The sequence below is a fragment of the Apodemus sylvaticus genome, chromosome 4 (assembly GCF_947179515.1).
Source record: "Apodemus sylvaticus chromosome 4, mApoSyl1.1, whole genome shotgun sequence".
NCBI classification, from domain to species: Eukaryota; Metazoa; Chordata; class Mammalia; order Rodentia; family Muridae; genus Apodemus; species Apodemus sylvaticus.
Genome location: NC_067475.1, coordinates 108,407,685 through 108,432,198, shown reverse-complemented (window position 1 = coordinate 108,432,198; position 24,514 = coordinate 108,407,685). Strand labels below are relative to the sequence as shown.

The 24,514-nt window shown below is 37.5% G+C and overlaps 1 protein-coding gene across 1 annotated transcript in view; it reads left to right on the top strand.

Moving 5' to 3' along the window:
* The first annotated feature begins 323 nt into the window (after positions 1-323).
* Positions 324-24,514, top strand: part of LOC127682344 (arylacetamide deacetylase-like 2) — a 45,340-nt gene continuing 21,149 nt past the window's right edge. Inside the window, exon 1 of the mRNA XM_052178714.1 lies at positions 324-461. Within this exon, the coding sequence (XP_052034674.1) occupies positions 324-461 (138 nt within the window). The remainder of the gene's footprint in view (positions 462-24,514) is intronic.

The following is a 24,514-nucleotide window of genomic DNA, read 5'->3' as shown; positions in this document are numbered from 1 at the left end:
TTGCTCTAATTAGGTTCCTAAATGCTTCTGCTCCTCTGGTATTATGTGGTGACATAGGAACTCACTGCTCTCATAAAGGATTTTTTTTTTTTTTGCCACTGCTACATACTTTATCAGATATTTTGGAGTAAATTCTGTTTCATAAAGAATTACAGTTGCATAACCAGTTTCAACAGTGGTTTGGTCTTATAAATCAATGTCAGGTCACTATTGCTAACACCATCATTGTACCTCACACAGTTTACTTACCTTTGTCTTACTGCTCCATGGCATATATATGGGGTGGCATTCACTAGCAACACATTCAAGTTTGCAGATTTATCATGGGGTACAAGACTCTGTGCTTTGGATTCTTTTGTATTTTATTTGCTTATTGTATTTATTCACCCGTTCCAGAAAATGTTGAAGAACCGTGGAAAGTGAGATTCATCAGCACTCTTATAAAAATGACTTCATTGGTGGTAATATATTTTTTACTGGGGAATTGGGATGACATAAGTATATTTGAAACTTCCTTTATTTCTATATGTTTGGAAGAGATTTAAGTTTTCTTTATGATATGTAAACCAGACAATCTTGGTTTTCATTTAATCACTAACGTGATGTCTGATTGTCTAAAGCAGAGGGGCACATGGTGTTTGCTAAAACACTAAATGTTATGATATATCAACATCAGAATAAAAGAAATAGTATTGTCTAAAAGAAATATTTTGTAATTGTTGAGAATCCTTGATGTGATGTTTTTGAGAATACCTCGACTCATACGTTCTCTGGAATCCCACATATTATGTCCATCAATTTAAAATTTTGGTGAATTTAAATCACATATTATTCTACTTATTTTTTAAAGTACTTCACACAAAGTTTGTATGCTCTTTATGTTACTCAGGCCTCCAAATAAATTTTCATTGGATATATTTGTCCATATTAATTCAGTGATCAGTTGTGTCTGTGATGATGATGTTCTCATTACAAGTTAATACAATGAATATATTTATAATTACGTGAGATATGTTTTAATATCATGTAGAAGTGATAGTGTATTTACCTCATTTTCTCAGATCTCTACTACATTTATTTGTGGAAGATAATTGACTCTCTCTTCTGTATTTGCAATAGTCTGTTGTGATATCCCTTCTGTATAATTTGCTGGAAAGGTGCACTGTATACTCAAGAGTAGAACTTATTTATTTTTAAGTTGACATGCATAGTTGACAACTCCCTGACAAGTCTCAAAGACAATGGCTCAAATGCCACTTTGTGAGATCTACTGATGGTCTTAGTTGCTTGGTCTCTTGGTTCTAAGTTGCTAGAATTCAGACTTTTTTTTTAATGAAGTGATATAATTTGAACACAAGTCTACACCAGATTTGAACACAGAACATACTAGGCTACTTTTAACCAACATATACTTTTGTCCAGAAGCTGTATGGATACAAAGATAAGAGGAAGTGTAGGCAGAAGATAGGAGAAAATGATAAATGGCAGAGATACAAGGAATGTGGCAAATGAGGACAATGGGACCTAAACCCTCCTGCAGAAGAGCTCCTAGAATTCCTGTCTGGTCACCTAATATGTATTGTTCTCAGATCTGGGTCACCCTGCACTGTTTCTGTTCTCTACTAAATCATTTTTCACGTTGTGTCCTGGACAATAGAAGAAGAGGTGAATGAACCAGTACCTTTTAGTAGAGAAACTGCTACATCTTTTTAGAATTTCTCATGAACCTAACTTATATAATGGCTAAAACATCTTCATCAATAGGAATGTATTCTGAAAACACACAGCTATTGATTTTTATTTTCTCAAGTTTCAAAGTGAAATGACACATGTAATGATATATATATATATATGTATATATGTATGTATCTTTACTTATTATGTAAGAAAATATGAGTTCTTAAAATGGTCATCAGAGTGATTGAGGAAGTCCTATGAATTTCAATAGATATACAGTTTGCCATTGCTATGAATTATAATAGCTCAGAGAGTTTCCATAAAGGTACATTTTTTTATTTGATATGTTTTTTATTTACATTTCAAATGATTTCCCCTTTTCTGGTCCCCCATTCCCTGAAAGTCACATAAGCCCCCTTCCTTCCTTCTGTTCTCCCACCCATCCTTTCCAACTTCCCTGTTCTGGTTTTGCCTTATACTGCTACACTGAGTCTTTCCAGAACCAGGGGCCACTCCTCCATTCTTCTTGTACCTCATTTGATGTGTGGATTATGTTTTGGGTATTCCAGTTTTCCAGGCTAATATCACTTATTAGTGAGTGCATACCATGATTAATCTTTTGAGACTGGGTTACCTCACTTAGTATGATATTCTCCAGCTCTATCCATTTCCATGCATTCATTGTTTCTAATGGCTGAATAGTACTCCATTGTGTATATATACCACATTTTTTGCATCCACTCTTCTGTTGAGGGATACCTGGGTTCTTTCCAGCATCTGGCAATTATAAATAGGGCTGCTGTAAACATAGTAGAGCATATATCCTTATTACATGCTGGGGAATCCTCTGGGTATATGCCCAGGAGTGGTATAGCAGGATCTTTCGGAAGTGATGTGCCCAGTTTTCTGAGGAACTGCCAGACTGATTTCCAGAGTGGTTGTACCAATTTGCAACCCCACCAGCAGTGGAGGAGTTATCCTCTTTCTCTACATCCTCACCAACACCTGCTGTCTCCTGAGTTCTTAATCTTAGCCATTCTGACTGGTGTAAGGTGAAATCTCATGGTTGTTTTGATTTGCATTTCCCTTATGACTAATGAAGTTGAGCAGTTTTTAAGATGTTTCTCTGTCATCTGAAGTTCTTCAGGTGAGAATTCTTTGTTTAATAAAGGTACATTTTATAACCCATTTCATAAAATAGTAATTAACATATTTGACCAAAAAAACATGAAAAAGTACTCATCAGTAATTCTTTCAATAATTTGAAAGAATAAGTATAAGATAGGCAAAAGCACATAAACTTTATTTTTTAAGTTTTTATTTTTTAAATTTTTCTCATTAATTTATTTATTTACTTTACACTTGGATCTCAGCCACCCCTCTCCTCCCAGGCTCCTGTTGCACACGCCTTTCCCAGTCCTCCCTTTCCTTCTTTTTTGAGAATGGTGAGGCCCCTGCTGGGTACAACCCACCCTGACAATTCAAGCACTGCAGAACCTGGCACATCATCTCTCACTGAGGCCACACAAGGCAGCCTAGTTAGGGGAACAAGTTCCACAGGCAGGCTACAGATTCAGAGACAACCCCTGCTCTAGTTATTGATGGACTTCTTTGAAGACCAAGTGGCACATCTGCTACATATGTATGGGGTACCATTAGGACCAGACCTATATATGCTCTATGGTTGGTCATTCAGTCTATTGGGACCAACGAGGATCCAGGTTAATTGGTTCTGTTCATCTTTCAATGGAGTTCCCATCTCCTCCAGGTACTTCAAGCTTTCCCTGATCTCTTGCACAAGACATTCAACCTAGCCCCTCCAGCCACTAATTTCCATCCTTATTCATGACCCTCTCCTTCCTGTTTCTCTGCACACCTGATCCCCACCCATTTCCCTTTCCATCCCCTCTCCTACCCAACTTCCTCCCTCCATCTGCCTCTGATCACTATTTTATTTCCCTGAGTGAGATTCAAGCAACCTTATATGGGTACTCCTTGTTATTTAGCTTTTCTGGGTCTGTGGATTGTAACATGGATATCCTGTACTTTATGGCAAATTTGTACTTATAAGTAAGGCCATATCATGCATGTCCTTTTGGGTCTATGTTACCTCAGTCGGGATGTTATTGTCTAGTTCCATCCATGTGTGGGAAGTTCATGATGTCCTTAGATTTTAACAGTTAGGTACTATTCCATTGTGTAAAAGAACCACATTTTTATTTTCCACTTTTCTGCTGAAGGACATCAGTGTTGTTTCCAGTTTCCAGCTATTACAGATAAGGCTGCTATTAACAGAGTGGAACATGTCTTCTTGTGGTGTGGTGGAGCATCTTTTGGGTAAATACCAAGGAGTGGTATAGCTGGGTCTCGAAGTAGAACTAGCCCCAATTTTCTGAGATACCACCAGACTGATTTCTAGAGTGGTTGCAATTTCCCACTCCCATTAGCAAGGGAGGTGTGTTCCACATCCTTGTCAAGTTAAATATCAGAGCCTTTTGGATTTGCATTTCTATGATGATTAAGAATGTTGAACATTTCTTGTCCATTAGAGATTCCTCTGTTGAGAATTCTCTTTTTAGATCTGTATCCCATTTTCAAATTGGATTATTTAGGTTTTTGGGGTTAAACTTTTTGAGTTCTTTATATATTTTTGGATATTGGTCTGAAGTCAGATATAGGGTTAGTGAAGATGTACTCTGCCATTTTGACCTATTTACTCTGTCCTTTGCCTTAAAGAAGATTTTCAATTTCATAAGGTCCCATTTATTAATTGTTCAGCTTAGTGCCTGAACTAAGGGTGTTCTTTTCAGTAAGTTGTTTACCAATGTATTTAAGGATATTCTTCACTTTCTTTTCTATTAGATTTAGTGTATCCAGTTATATGTTGAGGTCTTTGATATAAACATGAATCTATTTGCATTTTTTCTACATGCAGACATACAGTTAGACGAGCACAACTTGTTGAAGATGCTTCCCTTTTTCCATTGTATAGTTCTGTTATCTTTGTGTCCATAGGTGTATGGGTTTATTTCTCAGTCTTTGATTAGATTCCATTGGTAAATCTATTAGTTTTTGTACTGATACTAATGCAGTTTTTATTACTATTGCTTTATAGTACAACTTGAAGTCAGGAATACTGATACCTTCAGAAATTCCTTTATTTTACAGGTTGTTTTTAGCTATCTTTGGCTTTTCTGTTTTCTTATACAAATTTGAGAATTGTTCTTTCATAGCTCCATAAAAAAATGTATTGGAATTTTGATGGGAATTACATTGAATATGCACATGTTTTTCACAACATGGCAATTTTTACTATGTTAATCCTACCAATCCATGAGAATGGGAGATAATTTCATATTCTGATATCTTCAATTTCTTTCTTCAGAAACAAGACTTCAGTTCATATCATATATATCTTTCACTTGCTTGGTTAAAGTTACACCGGGATATTTGTGGCAATTGTGAAGGATGTTATTTCCATGTCTTCTTTTTCAGCCTGTTTATCCTTTGTATAAAAGAGGGCTACTGGTTTTTGTTTGTTTGTTTTTAAGTTTCGTATTCAGTCACTTTACTTAAGCTGTTTATAGCTGCAGGCATTCACTGGTAGAATATTTTGGGCCATTTATATATGCTATCACATCATCTGTGAATAGTAATAGTTTGACTTCTTCCTTTCCAATTTGTATCCCCTTGATTTCTGCTATGAATAGTTTTTGCTACACTGCTTAAATTCTGGGAACACTACCAGCTCCCACCCAGATTCCCTTAAATCCAAAGACAAAAACACATTCACACACAGTTGTTCAATTTCAACCTGCGTTTTTGGCACAATTGCTGGGTGCTATTTATCTCCAGCCTGGAGAAGCATGCACTTATCAATACTCTTAGCTTAGTATCTCTCCACCTGCTCTCAACTTTAGTTGCTCAGTTATATCTAGTCCCAGCTAACACTACCAACCACATACCTGTAGGAGTGGCCTGTGGTCACTTTGTCCAAGATCTCACATGGCTGGTCACCTTTTCTCCCTCAGAAGCATGGCGAACTCTCTCACTCCTTTTTGTGTCTATCTCTTTGCCTGCAGGGACCCAGAAGTCCCGCTTATTCTTTCTACCCAGCAATTAGTCCCTGGCTTCTTTACTGATAAATCAAGAACCAATTGGGGAATAGGACCTTAGCATCAGAAGTACCCCTTATAGATATCCTTTAGTTGTCTTCTTGCTCTAATTGAAACTTCAAGTATTATAGTGAATAGATAAGGAGAGAGTGGACAGCCTTTTGTGTTCCTGGTTTTAGTGGAATTCCTTCAAGTTTCTCTCCATTTAGTTTGATGTTGGCTTTGGCTTGCTGTACATTGCTTTGATTATACTTAGATATATGCCTTGTATACTTGATCTCTAATACTACTTTTACCATGAAGGGATTTTGGATTTTGTCAAAGGCTTTTTCAGTATCTAAGATAGAACAAAAACTATCCCTTCAAAGTTGGGCAGGACAAGCCACCAAAAGGAAAAAAGACCAATGGAAGGCACAATTATCAGAGACAAACTCATTTTCACACTCATGAATTCCATGAAAAATGAAATAAAAAACACAAATTAAATGCCACAATATATATATACAAAGGACCTGGTACAGAACTCTGCAGGTCCTATGCTTGCTGCCACAATCTCTGTGAGTTTATATGAGTTTTGCTCACATTGTTGTAGACAGTCTTGTTTTCTTGGCATCCTGGATACCATCAGGCTCTTACACTGGCTGACTCCTCTGATGCAATGGTCCCTGAGCTCTGAAGGGAGGGATTTTATGGAGACATACCATTTATGTTGACCATTCAAAGTATTCTCATGCTCTGTGTAATGTTTGGCTATGGGTCCATAGCAACAGGCTTTCTGTGAGTTTATGGAGAGCAAGACCTATAGTATTGGCAACACCCTGTGTTGTTTGAGGAACCCAGTGAGACCCCTTTGGCCAACAACTCAACCTGATGCAATCCAAATCCAGTACTTGATGTTCTCTTTGATGACAAGAGACAATTGTTCTGTACTCTGTCTCTTCCATTATTTGGCAATTTCATTTAGGTCACCTTCAAATATGTATATATTTTAGTAAGTTTACCAGCAATATATGTGTGCTTCTCTTACTCCGCATCCTTGTCAGAATTAGTTGTTATTTGTTGATCTTAGGTATTCTGACAAATAAAATTTCAATGTAGTTTTCATGTGGATTTCTGTTGCATCTAAGGATATTGTACATTTCTTTAAGTGTTTTCAAACATTTGAATTTCCATTGTAATTTATCATAGAAATCTTCAACTTGCTTAGACAGAGTAGCTGCATCATATTTTACATTATTTGAGGCTACTGTGAAAGGTTTTATTTCCCAAATTTCCTTCTCAGTCCATTCATCATTTGTATATGAAAGGTCTACTGATTTTTTTGTAAGTTAATTTTATATGCAGCCACTTTGCTGAATGTGTTTACTAGTTGTGGTTCCAGTGGAACTCTTAGAATCATTTAAGTATACTATCATAGTTTTCAAAATAACAATACTTTCATGTTTTTCTTTCCAGTTTGTATCCTTTTAATCTCCTTCACTTGTGTTTTTGCTCTAGCAAAGACTTAAAGTACTATGTTGTAAAAATTTGGAGAGAGAGAGAGAGAGAGAGAGAGAGAGAGAGAGACAGCTTGTCTTGTTTCTGATTTTAGTGGAACTACTTTGAGTTTCTCTATCTTTAATTCGATATTGGCTATAGTTTACTTGTTGTAAGCTGACTTTATTATATTTAGGTTTATGTCCCTTAGCTCTCTAATTTCTCCAGGACTTTTATCATAAAGATGTGTTGTATTTTGTCAAGGCCTTTTCTGCATCTAAATAAAATGATCATTTGTTTTTTCTTTTAGTTTGTTTATATCACAGATTACATTCATTAATTTTTCATATATTGAACCATCTCCACATCTCTGGGATGAAACAGCATGGTGGGCAATCTTTTTGATGTGATATTGGATTTGTTTTACAAATATTTTTCTTGCAAGTATTTTTTTACTAGTGTTTTTTCAATTTTGTTGAATATATTTGCATCTATGGTAATAAAGGAAATTAATTTGTAATTGTCTTTTGATGGCTATTTATACAGTTTGTATATCAGGGTAACTGGTCTTATAAAATAAATTGGGCAATGTTTCTTGTACTCTTATTTTGTGGGATGCTTTGAAGAATATTGGAGTTAACTCTTCTCTGGAAATCTGAATTCTGCACCAAAATCATCTGGTTCTGAGCACCTTTTATTGATTGGAATAATTTTAATTCATACTTCTATTTCACTCATGACTACTTTTAAGTGGTACCTAATCAGAAAATTGTCTATTTCTTTTAGATTTTTGAATTTGATGTCATAAATATTTTCTAAAATATGTCCTTATGATTCTCTGGATACCCTTGTGTCTGTTGTTATGTTTGCCTTGACATTTCTAATTTTGTTAATTTAGATATTCCCTCTCTGCCTTTTTGTTAGTTCAGATATGGGCTTGTCTATCTTATTGGTTTTCTCAGAGAACTACCTATTGGTTTCATTGTATTGTTCTCTTTATTTCTATTTTATTGATCTTAGTACTGCATTTGATTAATTTTTACTTTCAAATCCTCTTGAGTGTGATTACTGTGTGTGTGTGTGTGTGTGTGTGTGTTAGAACTGTGTCAGAATATTTAGGGACTATGTGATAAGGTTGTAGGGCTCTAATGGAGACATATTGTCCTGGAAGTTTTGCTCTTATTTTTATATTGGTATTTTGGCATCTGGGATTAGGAAGATTATAAATGTAGGTGCTGATACTGGCCTTGTCTTTATTTATTAGTGTTTTGCTCTTTGATTTAAAATTCTTCTCTTTTTCTTAGAATAGTGTGGTCTCTATGTGTCCTAGTAGGAAAATTTGGGGTCCTGTTAAGTTTGGGCACCAAAAGTTTCTGCCAAAATGTGTTTCTATGTATTGCATCTTTAGGCTTAGGAATGGAAATGGGCTGGGCACAGTTGAGGGGTTTCATAAAAAGAAGAAAGGCGAGTGTTTCACCATAGTATTCTTCCTTATTCACCTAGGAATGTGGAGGGATAGTGAGGAGAAGGCACAGTTGAAGTTCTGCTAATGATTTGGGTTGAAATTTTGGGATATGACTTGGGCCAATGGAGAGGGATGAATCTGGCCCATTGATGTACCTGCTCCCTTCTGTGTGCCTTGTGGTTTACCATGGCGAGCTAGGACCTGGAGCTAAGCAATGAATGGCAGAAGAAAAGGAAGTTTAAAGGGAAAGATCTGTGGGGTCCACTGAAAATGTGTGCTGGAAGGGAAGGGAGTTTACATTATGTGTTCTGCTGCAGAGCTAGGGAGCTGGCTTGGACTTGAATGAATGGAAGGAGAGGTGAAGATTTGCAATTAATCTCTTTGCTTCTCTGACAGTAGTTGCCTATGTCTTCTCATAAAAATGCTTGTCAATGGATATAACTTTTCTTTAAGATTGGGAGAATTTCACAGTGAGTCTCATTAATAATCAAGTTTTATGAGTCTAAGATTTCTGAGAGTATATTTTTACATTTTAATCTGCTTCAAATAAACATTAAATAATGTGTTCATATTTAAAAATACAATCTTGTATATCAAAAGAATGTCCAGTCATTGGCAAATACCATAATAAAGCCATCATCAAACAAAGTCTAGTGAAAACCTAGTGTTGCAATGAGGTGACATAATACAGCATCTGATATCGAGATTCATTTTTTATTTAGGCTAGAGAGTGTGACACTTGTCCTGAAGTTAGAGGCTATCATCTCTTCAGAAACCACAGCCACTGGTTATATCATGTTCTTTCTTTACAATTACTTTAATTTTTATTTATTTATTTACTTTGTATCCTGCTCCCTGCTTTCCATCCAGTCACCCCTCCTACAATCCTTCCCCAGTTCCACCTCCCCTTCTTTTCTGAGTGGATGTAGACCACTGTGTATCTACCCGCACCATAACACTTGAGGCCTCTGTGAGGCTAAATGCTTCCTATCCTACTAAGTCCCACAAGACAGCCCAGCTAGTAGAATATATCTCCTTTATAAGCAACAGCTTTTGGAATAGCCTCCTTTCTAATTATTGAGGACCTACATGAAGACCAAGCTGGACATCTGCTTCATATGATTGGGAAGGCCTATGTCCAGCCCATGTATGTTCCTTGATTAGCGATTCAGACTCTGAGAGTCCCAAGGGTCTCAGTTAGTTGACTGTTGGTCTTCCTATGGAGTTCTTATCCCCTTAGGGGCTCACAATCCTTCCTCCTATTCTTTCATGAGTGTCCCCAAGTTCCATCCACTGTTTGTGTAGGTGTCTGTATCTGATTTCTGAGTAGAGCCTCTCAGAGGACAACATGCTCCTGTACTTTTAATATTCTTTCTTTGTTCTGTAAATTTTGTGTTTTGAATATTATGTGCCGGGAGGATTTTCTTTTCTGGTCTAGTCATGTTGGTGCTCTATAAGTTTCTCATTCTTTAGATTGTAAAAGTTTTCTTTTATGGTTTTGTTGAGAATATGTTTCTGGGCCTTGGAGCTAGGACTCTATACCTTCTTCTAGCCCTATTATTCTCATGTTAGGTCTTTTCATGTTACTCCAGATTTCCTGGGTGTTTTGTGTCAGGAAAATTTTGTGTTCGTGTCAGGAAATTTTTTACCATAATGTTTTCTTTGATTGATTTCTTCTATTGTATCTTCTATACCCAAGATTCTCTTTCATCTTCTGTATTCTGCTAATGATGCTTGCATCTATTGTTTCTGTTCTTGTCCCTGTGTTTTCAATCTTCAGGATTTCCTCAGTTTATATTTTCTTTATTGCTTCTATTTCCACTTTCAGGTCTTGCACAGTTTTATTTATTTCCTTGACCTCTTTAATTGTGTTTTCCTGTATGTCTTTAAGAGATTTATTCATTTCCTTTTTTTTATTCGATATATTTTTTCTTTACATTTCAAATGATTTCCCCTTTTCTAGCCCGCCACTCCCTGAAAGTCACATAAGCCCCCTTCCCTCCCCCTGTTCTCCCACCCACCCCTTCCCACTTCCCTGTTCTGGTTTTGCCCTATACTGCTTCACTGAGTCTTTCCAGAATAAGGGGCCACTCCTCCATTCTTCTTGTATCTCATTTGATGTGTGGATTATGTTTTGGGTATTCCAGTTTTCTAAGTTAATATCCACTTATTAGTGAGTGCATACCATGATTAATCTTTTGAGAGTGGGTTACCTCACTTAGTATGATGTTCTCCAGCTCCATCCATTTGCCTAAGAATTTCATGAATTCATTGTTTCTAATGGCTGAATAGTACTCCATTGTGAATATATACCACATTTTTTTGCATCCACTCTTCTGTTGAGAGATTCCTGGGTTCTTTCCAGGTTCTGGCAATTAAGGAGCTCTATTTGTTTGATTGTAAATTTTTATATTTCTTTAAGAGATTTATTCATTTCCTCTTTAAAGGTCTCTATCATCTTTATAAGATTAAATTTGAGGTCATTTTCTTTTGTTTTGAGGTCATTTTCTTTTGTTTCAGTCATGTTTGGGTATTCAGAGCTTCCTGTAGTGGAGTAGCTATGTTTTGGAGGTGTCATATTTCCCAGGCTCATGTTGATTTTGTTCTTTTGAAAGCCTTTATCCATACAGATGATTTTGGTCCTTGGATATTCTTTTTGTAGTAGGTATTGACAGAGTGGTGAACCTAAATGATCCTGGTATGCCAAGTCTTTGATGGTTATCCTTGGGTTGTATGGTTCTGGACCTGTAGTTCTGTATAGTTCAGGAGCCCCAGGTTTGATGAAGTTGGGCAGAAAGGATGCAGGAGAATAGATGTCTACATGGGATGGCAGGCTGCTCAAAGCAACTTGGCCTGTCCCAGATGGCAAAAAAGAGAAGGGAAGTTGGGTGGGGTAAAGGAATCTTTCTGTGTGGTTTAGGAGCCTGATGGAGGAAGTGGAGAGATTGTCAGAGAATGGAGGTATCCCTGGGATGACAGGCTATCCAGGCCAGCTTGCATTGAACTAGAGGGCTCAGGCAGCAGGGAAGATGTGTGGGGCAAGGGAAGCTTACCTTATTGGTTTAGGAGTCTGATAGAGATAGAGGAGAGGCAGCAGGAGAATGGGGCCTCCCTGGGATGGCAGCCTGCTCAAGGCAGCTTGGCTTGCTCAGAAGGTTCAGAAAACAGTGCTATATCATGTTCTTATCCACAAAGTTTGTGGACTAAACCGTATTTTCAAATAATCAAATATTTCATTCATTCTTTCTTTGTGCTTTCTTTTAAATTTCCCTTTAATTAATTCTGCTCTTATTTTCATTACACTTTTTGTGTCTTACTTTTATTTTGGCACTTGTTGTTTTTCATCTAAACAAAAACCATCACAGAGACTCTTCCAACTTAAACTGCATTACAGACCAAATTCTTATAAATTAATGAAAGTGAGAACAAAATATCAGATCCGTCTCCCAGAACAAAAGCAGTATTAAGGAAAAGTTTGTAGCTATATATGCTGAGTGATATTTCTCAAGGTCTCAGAAAATAAGATATTTAATTGATCTTATCCCACAGTACTCAATGTTTATGTTAATGATTGTTTATTACCTTTCTTCTATCCATATCAGAATATAGCATTTCCTCAAACCTGTTATTTTTATTCTTGATATGTTAAAATATGTCTATGTGTGATAATTTGAATTATTTCTGTTGAGTTTATTGAAATTTAATTTTAATAAATCTATTTTAAGAGAAACAAGACAATCCAGGCTCTTCTTGATCTTGCTGTATAGCCCAGGCCGTCTTTGAACTCCAGATGATTGTGCCTCAGCTCCCAATAGTGAGATTAAAGTAGCACACCGCCTTACCTCATTACTGCTATTTCTGTTTTCTTTTGTTGTTGTTGTTCAGAAGTTGATTCTATTGATGACTTTTTCAACTATATAGTCTGATTTCTTTTTTTAATTCTTATCTGATTTAATTTGCTGGTTTATACACTTTAAAGCTATTGGTCACATTTATAAGTAAACTCCAGAAGTCCTCTTAAAACTTTTAATCATGCTTAGTGTCTTTGACTTTACTGATTGTAGAATATTATCTTCCACAGGAGGCATATCTTCATGCTTTTAATATTTCTCGAATTTCTGTGTTGATTTAAAATTCTGTCAGTTTAGATGTATCTTTCATTTAGTGATCTTCTAAGGGCAAATTCTCGAGGGATCAATTCTTAGTGCCACTGACAAAAAAAGTCATACTGCTTTAACAGGTATAACATCCAATCAAATAAGCCAAATAGAAGTAAGCTTAACATTGAGGAAAAAAAAACCTGTTGCATGCATTACTCTGGGAAAAGTGCCCTGACACTAATAGTGTGAAGAGAGGATATATCAACAGTGGACTGAAGCCAGGGTATCATCTGAAATGATTTGGTGTCAGATCCACTTGGCATTCCCATTATATACTCTCATCCATAAGGTGGGGGTGAGCAACAAGTGAGATTTTACAGAAGCTCTCTCTAGCTAGCATTTTGTTTTTTAAAGGCATATGTTATAATTGGCAGGAGTGAGTTAAGGTGGTCAGGTTGCTAAGGGCAATGGCCCATAGTTTCAGCTAGTTCTCGACATGACTTTTTCCTAGGTAATAATGAAATGAGCATGAAGTAAATATTATAATTGGTCTTCCTATTTTTTTCTACTTCATAACCAATATACCATCAATGAATGTTGAATAGAAAATGGCAAAATAATTTAACTTATGAGCTTACAATCAATGAGATAAAAACAGTAAGTTAGTTAAATAAAAGAGGTAAGGAAAGACAAGAGAGAAAGAAGGGCCAAGTTAAATAAAAGAAACAAAGAAGAACATAATAGGTTATGTTTCTGCTACCAGTGAAATGACGCAACTCATGCCTAATTAGATTATATTAAAGGCAGATTTATTGGGAAGCTGTTCTTGGGTGAGTTCATTGGCCCCAAGGATTGAGTCCAGGGGCGTAGTCATGGAGGCAAGACGGGGTGGAGTCAGTGCACCAGAGAGAAAAGAGAGGGAAAAGAAGAGAAAGACAGATAGACCAAGATGTATGTATTAAATAGGGAAGAACCTCTCAGGGAAAAGCAACCCAGACCCAGGGTGAAAAGTTCATGGTTGGTGGCAGAGTTTGCCAGGTAGGAACTGAGGGCATGCTGGGAGAACCTGGAGGCCAAGTCTGCTTTGATATGTAAAATATGTACCTCCTGCCCTTGTCCCTGTGTCTGAAACCAAAGAGAAAGGTCACCTGCGCTAGGAAGTGGGTAAGAAGGAGGAAGAGAGAAATATATACAAAATAAAGAAATGGTGCACAGGCAAAAATATATAAATAGAAGAAAAATAGATACAACCCACTTTAAACAATGACAGAACTTAAGGATAGTATTAAAATATGCTATAAGGAAAAAGGTAAAAAATAAATTTACAAAAAATATGTGGACACAACTTTTTTCTTAGGTACCTATCCTCAGACTTTAGCAATTAGAGGAAAATTTCAGGCAAAGTTGGAGTAGTCTCATTTTACTATGGTTGAGGTTGGTTCTGAGCCTAAACTTTAAGGGACCAGATGTCCAAAAGAATTACTATCACCCTCTAAACTTATATTCTTTGAAGACTAGGAGCCTCTGCTGGCTAAAATCAGCTTTGGTCCAGAGACTTCTCAACTTCTTCATCGTAGAGTGGCTCATTTTCAATTTCTTCAATCTTAGGAGTGCCTCCCAAGCTTGGTAAGAAACATACAGAGTACAAAGGTCAGGATGAAAAACCAATTTTGCCACCTGTATAGCCTATCTATCTCAAATACTCAGTGGGAGACAGGGAAGACTATGTAGTCTGAAAGATCCATTGGGCAGGGAGATAAGAAGACAGTGATGTAGCCTTGAAGGATGAACATCCCAATAACCTAAGAACTAGGGTTTTCAGTATCCCCAGTGGCACTCAGGTGACTAACTTTGACCAGTGTCACAGATGGCAGGACAACTGACCACTGTATCCTTCACTGTTAAAGACTAAGACTGAATTGTGTGCAATTTTTCTCCTTCTTAGGAGAATCACAAAGGGTCTGCTTCTAATCTGCCATCTTACCTAGCAAGCCCTTTCAAAACTATTTTTAATTTAGCATTGCAAAAATAGATACTATTAAGTTTACCATCACCAATGTCTTATGTACTTAAATCTAAGCACATTTAAAGTCACTTTACAACACCAGCTTCTGTCCTTTTTTCTCCTTGTCCTTACAACTTTTTAGAATTGTTGTCCCTTTTAAATATATCATTTGATTAGAATACAAATGTTTTTCCTTTTGTGATTCCTTGTTTCGTGTGTCATAATGGTGACAAGGATGGTTTATGTTGTAGCAAAAGATATTCTCTTTACCTTGAAAGTTTATAATTTTCAATTATACACACATATTTACATGTTTAATCTGCTAGAGAACATTAATGAATCTAATGAAACCATTTGGGTGGTTTTCATTATATTTGTCATTGTGAATTGTGTTAATATGATCATGGTTTTTTTTAAAGATTCTGTACTGATTTCATTTTTATTTCCCCTCTCAAGAAGTTCCTTGAGCACTTTGAGTATGTATGAGACTGTTAAACCATGCCCACTTACCAGGTATATAATGTTCTTAAGGGTTGCCTTTTCATGTTTTAATTTACTGTGCTGAATCTAAGTTCTACATTGTAATGTAAAATGTGACAGGTGCCTGATTAGACAGAAACAATTCCATCTCCAAGGGGGAATATGCAGTATAACTGTGGCTTCATGAAATGAATTGGGTAGTGTTCCTTCTGGTGCTCTTTTGTGGAATAGTTTGAAGAGTATTTGTATTAGTTCTTCTTTGTCAGTCTGAAAGAATTCTGCACTAAACTCTTCTGGTCCTGTTTTGTTTGGGAGACATTTAATGACTGCTTCAATTGCTTTAGGGGTTATGGGACTGTTTAGATGGTTTATCTAATCCAGATTTAACTTAGGTACCTGGTATCTGTCTAGGAAATTTTCCATTTCATCCAGATTTTCCAGTTGTGTTGAGTATAGGTTTTGTAGAAGGATCTGATTATTTTTTGAATTTCCTTAGTTTCTGTTGCTTTTCATTTCTGATTTTGTTGATTTGGATACTGTCTCTGTGCCCTCTCGTTAGTCTGGTTAAGGGTTTATCTATTATGTTGATTTTCTCAAGGAACCAGCTCATGGTTTTGTTGATTCATTATATAGTTCTTTTTGTTTCTATTTGGTTGATTTCAGCCCTGAGTTTGATTATTTCCTACTCTCTACTCTCTTGGATGTATTTGCTTCTTTTTGTCCTAGAGCTTTCAGGTGTGCTGGTGGTGTATACTCCCTTCAGTTTCTTTGTGGAGACACTCAGAGCTATGAGTTTTCCTCTTAGCACTGCTTTCATTCTTTCCTTAAATCTTCCTTGACCAAGTTATCATTGGGTAAGGCATTGTTCAGCTTTCATATGTATGTGTATCTGTTGTTTTTGTTGCTATTTAAGATCAGTCTTAGACAAAAACTACCTTAGAGTAAAAGGCTGGAAGACAATTTTACAAGCCAATGGTCTCGGGAAATGAGATGGAGTAGCCATTCTAATATCAGATAAAATTGACTTTCAACCTAAAGTCATCAGAAGAGACACTGAGGGATACTTCTTGCTGGTCAAAGGAAAAATCCACCAAGAAGAACTTTCAATTCTGAACATCTATGCTCCAAATACAAGGGCACCCTCATTCGTAAAGGAAACTTTTCTAAAGCTCAAAGCACACATTGCACCTAACACAATAATTGTGGGTGACTTCAACACTCCACTCTCCTCAATAGACCGATCAGGAAAACAGAAACAAAACAGGGACACAGGAAAACTAATTGAAGCTTTGGACCAATTGGATTTGACTGATATTTATAGAACATTTCACCCTAAGGCAAAAGAATATACCTTTTTCTCAGCACCTCATGGTACCTTCTCCAAAATCGACCATATAATTGGTCACAAGAAAGACCTCAACAAATACTAGAAGATCGAACTAATCCCATGCCTCCTGTCAGATCACTATGGTGTAAGAGTGGTTTTCAATAGCAACAAAAACAACAGAAAGCCCACATACACATGGAGGCTGAACAATACTCTACTCAATGACACCTTGGCCAAAGAAGAAATAAAGAAAGAAATCAGAGACTTTTTAGAATTTAATGAAAATGACGGCACAACATACCCAAATCTTTGGGACACAATGAAAGCAGTGCTAAGAAGAAAACTCATAGCCCTGAGTGCCTCCAAAAAGAAAATGGAGAGAGCATATACTAGCAGCTTAATGACACACCTGAAAGCCCTGGAACAAAAAGAAGCTATTTCACCCAGGAAGAGTAGAAGACAGGAAATCATCAAACTCAGGGCCGAAATCAATCAAGTGGAAACAAAGAGAACCATACAAAGAATCAACGAGTCCAGGAGCTGGTTCTTTGAGAAAATCAACAAGATAGATAAACCCTTAGCCAGACTGACCAAAGGGCACAGAGAAAGTATCCAAATTAACAAAATTAGAAATGAAAAGGGAGATATTACAACAGAAACTGAGGAAATCCAAAAAATCATCAGATCCTACTACAAAAGCCTATACTCAACACAACTGAGAATCTGGAGGAAATGGACAATTTCCTAGACAGATACCAAATACCAAAATTAAATCAGGAACAAATAGATCATCTAAACAGTCCCATAACCCCTAAAGAAATAGAAGGGGTCATAGAAAGTCTTCCAACCAAAAAAAAGCACAGGACCAGATGGTTTCAGTGCAGAATTCTATCAGACCTTCAAAGAAGACCTAACACCAATACTCTTCAAACTATTCCACAAAATAGAAACAGAAGGAACACTACCCAATTCCTTCTACGAAGCCCCAATTGCGCTGATACCAAAACCACACAAAGATCCAACAAAGAAAGAAAACTTCAGACCAATTTCCCTTATGAACATCGATGCAAAAATACTCAATAAAATTCTTGCCAACTGAATCCAATAACACATCAAAACGATCATCCACCATGATCAAGTAGGCTTTATCCCAGGGATGCAGGGTTGGTTCAATATACGGAAATCCATCAATGCAATGCACTACATAAACAAACTCAAAGAAAAAACCACATGGTCATTTCATTGGATGCTGAAAAAGCATTTGACAAAATTCAGCATCCTTTCATGCTTAAAGTCTTGGAAAGAACAGGAAGTCAAGGCCCATACCTAAACATCATTAAAGCAATATACAGTAAACTGGTAGCCAGCATCAAACTAAATGGAGAGAAACTTGAAGCAATCCCACTAAAATCAGGGACTAGACAGGGCTGCCCCCTTTCTCCTTATCTTTTCAATATTGTACTTGAGGTACTAGCTTGGGCAATTTGACAACATAAGGAGGTCAAAGGGATACAAATTGGAAAGGAAGAAGTCAAACTATCATTATTTGCAGATGACATGATAGTCTACCTAAGTGACCCAAAAAACTCCACTAGAGAACTCCTACAGCTGATAAACAACTTCAGCAGAGTGGCAGGTTATAAAATCAACTCAAGCAAATCAGTGGCCTTCCTATACTCAAAAGATAAGCAGGCTGAGGAAGAAATTAGGGAAATGACCCCCTTCACAATAGCCACAAACAGTATAAAGTATCTTGGGTTGACTCTTACCAAACATGTGTAAGATCTGTATGACAAGAACTTCAAGACCCTGAAGAAGGAAATGGAAGAAGACCTCAAAAAATGGGAAAACCTCCCATGCTCATGGATCGGCAGGATCAATATAGTTAAAATGGCCATTTTGCCAAAAGCAATATACAGATTCAGTGCAATACCCATCAAAATCCCAACTCAATTCTTCACAGAGTTAGAAAGAGCAATTATCAAATTCATCTTCAATTCTTTCACCTGTGGTTTTGTTTTCCTCTAATTCTTTAAGGGATCTTTGTTTTTCCTATTTAAGGGCTTATAGCTGTTTACCTGTGTTCTGTATTTCTTTAAGGGAGTTATAAATGTCCTTCTTAAAGTCCTCTATCATCATCATGAGATGTGATTTTAAATGATAGTCTTGCTTTTCCATTGTGTTGGGGTATCCACAGTTTGCTGTTGTGGGAGAACTGGGTTCTAATGATGCAAGTAGCCTTGGTTTCTGTTGCTTATGCTCTTGCCTTTGTCTATAGCCATCTTTTTATCTTTGTTGTGAGCTGGTCTTGCTGTCTCTGACTGTGACTTGTGCCCCCTGTAATCCTGTATGTCAGTACTCTTGGAAGACCAGTTCTCTCAGAGAGTTATTTGAGTATGGAGAGCTGTGGCACAGGGTCAGCTCCTGGGTGCAGATGGAAACTGGTAGGATCCTGTCCCCAGCTGTTCCTTGGTTCCTGTGTCCTGATGACTCAGGGCAAGTCCCTCTTGAGCCAAGGATTTGGGCATAATTAGTGGTCTTGCATGTGCTCACAGGTAAATCAGCATTTTGGGGAGACCAGTTCTCTCTGATGTTTGGGTATGGAGCGCTGAGGCACAGGATCAGCTCTTGGTGCAGATGGAAGTATCCTGTCCCAGGCTGCTCCTTGGATCCTGTGGCCTGAGGACTCCATGCGGGTTCATTGGAGCAGAAGTGGTGGTCTTACTTGTACTCACAGGCATGTCCACACTCCTGGGAGACCAGCTCTCTCCTGAAGGTATGGAGGTATCTACGCTAAACTTTCTAATTGGTCAGTAAACAAACTTGACGTGTGTGGTTTCTAAAAGTGTCTAGAGTTTCCTATCATATACTCTTTTGGCAGTTCACTACGTTCTTCTCTTTGCATTTTCATGAGAAAACCAAGAAGACCCCAGAAGGTTGATCAGACTCAGATCCATTACTTACTCAATACATATGTGGTAGAATTTTGTGATATTTTATAACTTTATATATTTGATTTTGTGGTGTGTGTTCATGTGTGTGTGTGTGTGTGTGTGTGTGTGTGTGTGTGTGTTATATGTATGTGTGTAGAGGTCAGAATACAGCTCCTGGGAGTTACTTTTCTACTGCCACCTTGTGGGATCTTGAGGCTGGCCACAGGTCATTAGGCCTTCAGGAAAGCAGCCCTAATCATGGAAGGAACTCTTTACCGATCTTCTTCTTCTTCTATTAGATTATTAAAACCTTATTATAAAGAGAATGTAAGAAAAACAACCCAAAGTGAAATTAAATTGAGTCCAAGTCTGTCCAAATCAATCAACTTCTGCACAGTTAGAATACTCATTCTGAAGCTGTGGGCCTTCACACTGCTTCTATGCTTCACTATCAAATATAGTTGTATGTGCTAATCTACCAACCAAAACTGAAAAAGAAAGGTCTATTTCAGAGTTAAAAGTACAAAAATGATTGGCATTGTTTCTTCTTTCTTCCACGACTTGTGCCTATTTTCTATATTCATCCCTTCCTTATCAGCTAATATTTATACTTAAATGGAATAATTAAACAACATCTTTGCGATTGTCTTACCTTATTCAGATTACAAGCATGTAGCAAAATATTATGGACAACACATATATCATGAACAACAAACCACAAAGATTTGATTCTCATAGCCCTGGAGGGAGATAGGTTAAAAAAAAATAAAAAATATTTACTGTCTAATAAGGAAGCCTATGTTAATTCTTTTTCTTATTGCTGAGACAGAACTTCTAATAGAAACTCTTCAAGGAAGGAAAGATAGATATTTGGTTTCATAGATTAAAAAACACTTTCCTATCATGGTGGAAGAGGCATGGCAGAGGGATAGGCAAGTGCCTGTCAGTGAAACAAGGAGGCAGCTAGTTGGTTGGCTCACATCAGTAGTGAGAAGCAAACTGGCCAGAACCAAGGCCAGGCTATGACTTTCTAGTTTGATCTCAATAGATCTGCATTTACCTACAAGCTAGGTACCATTTCCAAAAACTTGACTACTTCTCAGAACATCATTATCTTCTGGAGACCTAGTGTTTGAACAGTAGTCTGTGGTTCACACACAATTCAACCCTTAAGTCTGGTTTCATTTCCACATGTTCATTTCCATACTTTTTCTTCCACTGTCATTTTCTTTCATGTGGCAAAAAAGGGCAATGGAAAATATGTCTCTCTCTCTCTCTCTCTCTCTCTGTCTCTGTTTCTGCATGTGGTGTGTGTGTGTGTGTGTGTGTGTGTTCTCTTTCTCTGTGCGTGTGGGGGGCGTGTGTGTGTGTGTGTGTGTGTGTGTATGTGTGTATGTGTGTGTGTTTGCAGGCATCTGTACATGTGTTCATTTGTATTGGTGGATATGCAGTCAGGTGTGGGGGAGTGGGTGCCTCTGTGGGCCCATGCTGAGCCATCCCTTCCACTAAGGGAGAAGCCACATGAAAGTATAGTATAGAATACAGTTTATTTAGGACATGCGGAGGGGACTTGAAGGAGTAGAGACAGAGAAAGGCGGAGAGAGAGAGACAGATACAGAGAGAGAGAGAGAATAAAGGAGTAGAGGCTGGCCATGAGCATGTGGAGAGAAAGGGGGAGGGGAGGAGAGAGAGAGAGGGAGGAGGAGTAAGGACAGAGCATAAGCAAGAGAACAAGAGAGAGAGAGAGGAGGGGGCAAGCAGCCTGTTTTATAGTGTGTCAGGCATACCTGGCTTTTGCGAGGAAACTGTAGGGTGCAGTCTATGTAAAATGTCAACATCCTCTACCTTATTTTAGAGACATGGTCTCTAGTGTTCCCTACAATTTCCTGATTGGATGGCCAGTGAGCTCCCTACCAGTCCTCCTATGTAGGATTACAAGTGCTCCCATCATGCCCAGCTTTTTATACTGGTGCTGGAGGTCAAACTCCAGTTTTCTTTCTGTTTCCATTGTCTTTTTCAGGGTTAGATTGTGGTGAAGAGACATCATAAGCACATGTTTCTAGTGGACAAATACCTTATCCGAAGCTTCACCTCTTCTAAGACACACTACCTGATTTTTTTTTTTTTTTGAGACAGGGTTTCTCCGTGTAGTTCTGCCTGTCCTGGAACTCACTTTATAGACCAGGCTGGCCTCCCAAGGGCTGGGATTAAAAATGTGTGCCACCACTGCCCAGCTCACTCACTACCTGATCCTTAGGCTCTTAACATATTTTCTGTCTACTTTACTACAATGTTTCCAGGAGCCCTCAGAACTACAGACAACTAAAGAATGCTGAGAGTGGGAAAAGTATTCCCCAGGGAAGAACACAGCAGTTGGTTATCAAATATGAGTGATGAGCCCAGAATATATATATATATATATATATATATATATATATATATATATATATGTAACATTTAATAAACTGAACAGTTTGTATATAAAAATATACATGTATATTTTTATATACAGATTGTATATAAAAATATACGTGTATATTTTTATATGTGTATATTTTTATATGTGTATATAAATATATATGTGTATATTTTTATATATAGATTGTATATAAAAATATATGTGTATATATGCATGTAAGAACAATTGATGATAAAGGAGTCCATAAATTTTGGAGGGAGGAAATAGAAGGAGGAAATGACACAATTATAATCTATCAAAAAAATTAAAAATTATTTAAGAAGTTTTACTACCTCTCAACAACTCAACAACCCATCCCCAAATACAAGAAGCCTTTGGAGAAAAAACACACAAAGCACAGAAGACTCTCTTTCTGTATGCACCTCTTTAGAGAACAAGGTGAAAATTCAGTTTCTTGTCATTGGGACAGTGGCACATGTCAGCACTTCAGCACAGTTAAGAGGTAACCAATAAATGACATTGGAAGGCTCACTGGATGGTACAATAGGGATATTGAGGTACCCATTACTCACAGAAGGAGTGTGCGACTAGAGAAAAGGGAATCATCCTGAGAAGGATAGTCTAGCAATCCCAGAAGGCATATGTATTGTTTCAGCTCAATCATTTCTGGCAGTTAAGGCTAAACAACTATACAAAAAGGGGCATGGGTACATTTTGCAGATTGTTGGAAACATATACTATTCTACTGGGAAACATGGTTTATTATAGAGAAAACTGAGAAAGTATTTTTACCACAACATGTTTAAAAGTGCTCTGGTTAGTTAAAATGGCCATTTTGCCTAAAGCACTATACAGATTCAATGCAATACCCATCAAAATCCCAACTCAATTCTCCAAAGAGTTAGAAAGAGCAATTATCAAATTCATCTGGAACAACAAAAAACCCAGGATAGCTAAAACTATTCTCAGCAACAAAAGAAATTCTGGGGGAATCAGTATCCCTGACCTCAAGCAATACTACAGAGCAATAGTGTTAAAAACTGCATGGTATTGGTACAGTGACAGGCAGGAGGATCAATGGAACAGGGTTGAAGATCCAGAAATGAACCCACACACCTATGGCCACTTGATCCTCGACAAAGAGGCTGAAAACATCCAAGGAAAAAAGATAGCCTTTTCAACAAATGGTGCTGGTTCAACTGGAGGTCAGCATGCAGAAGAATGCGAATTGATCCATCCTTGTCTCCTTGTACTAAGCTCAAATCCAAATGGATCAAGGACCTCCACATAAAGCCAGACACTCTGAAGCTAATAGAAAAGAAACTGGGGAAGACCCTTGAGGACATCGGTACAGGGAGAAAGTTTCTGAACAGAACACCAATAGCGTATGCTCTAAGAGCAAGAATTGACAAATGGGACCTCATAAAATTACAAAGTTTCTGTAAGGCAAAGGACACCATCAAGAGGACAAATCGGCAACCAACAAATTGGGAAAATATCTTCAACAGTCCTACATCAGATAGAGGGCTAATATCCAATATATATAAAGAACTCAAGAAGGTAGACTCCAGAAAACCGAACAACCCTATTAAAAAATGGGGTACAGAGTTAAACAAAGAATTCTCACCTGAAGAACTTCGGATGGCGGAGAAGCATCTTAAAAAATGCTCAACTTCATTAGTAATTAGGGAAATGCAAATCAAAACAACCCTAAGATTTCATCTTACACCAGTCAGAATGGCTAAGATTAAAAATTCAGGAGACAGCAGGTGTTGGAGAGGGTGTGGAGAAAGAGGAACACTCCTCCACTGCTGGTGGGGTTGCAAATTGGTACAACCGCTCTGGAAATCAGTCTGGCGGTTCCTCTGAAAACTGGGCACCTCACTTCCAGAAGATCCTGCTATATCACTCCTGGGCATATACCCAGAAGACTCCCCACCATGTAATAAGGATACATGCTCTACTATGTTCATAGCAGCCCTATTTATAATTGCCAGATGCTGGAAAGAACCCAGGTATCCCTCAACAGAAGAGTGGATGCAAAAAATGTGGTATATCTACACAATGGAGTACTATTCAGCCATTAGAAACAATGAATTCATGAAATTCTTAGGCAAATGGATAGAGCTAGAGAATATCATACTAAGTGAGGTAACCCAGACTCAAAAGGTGAATCATGGTATGCACTCACTAATAAGTGGATATTAACCTAGAAAACTGGAATACCCAAAACATAATCCACACATCAAATGAGGTACAAGAAGAAAGGAGGAGTGGCCCCTGGTTCTGGAAAGACTCAGCGAAACAGTATTCGGCAAAACCAGAACGGGGAAGTGGGAAGGGGTGGGTGGGAGGACAGGGGAAGAGAAGGGGGCTTACGGGACTTTCGGGGAGTGGGGGGGCTAGAAAAGGGAAATCATTTGAAATGTAAATAAATTATATCGAATAAAAAAATTAAAAAAAAAGAATATACCTTCTACCAAAAAAAAAAAAAAAAAAAAAAAAAAGAAAGAAAAT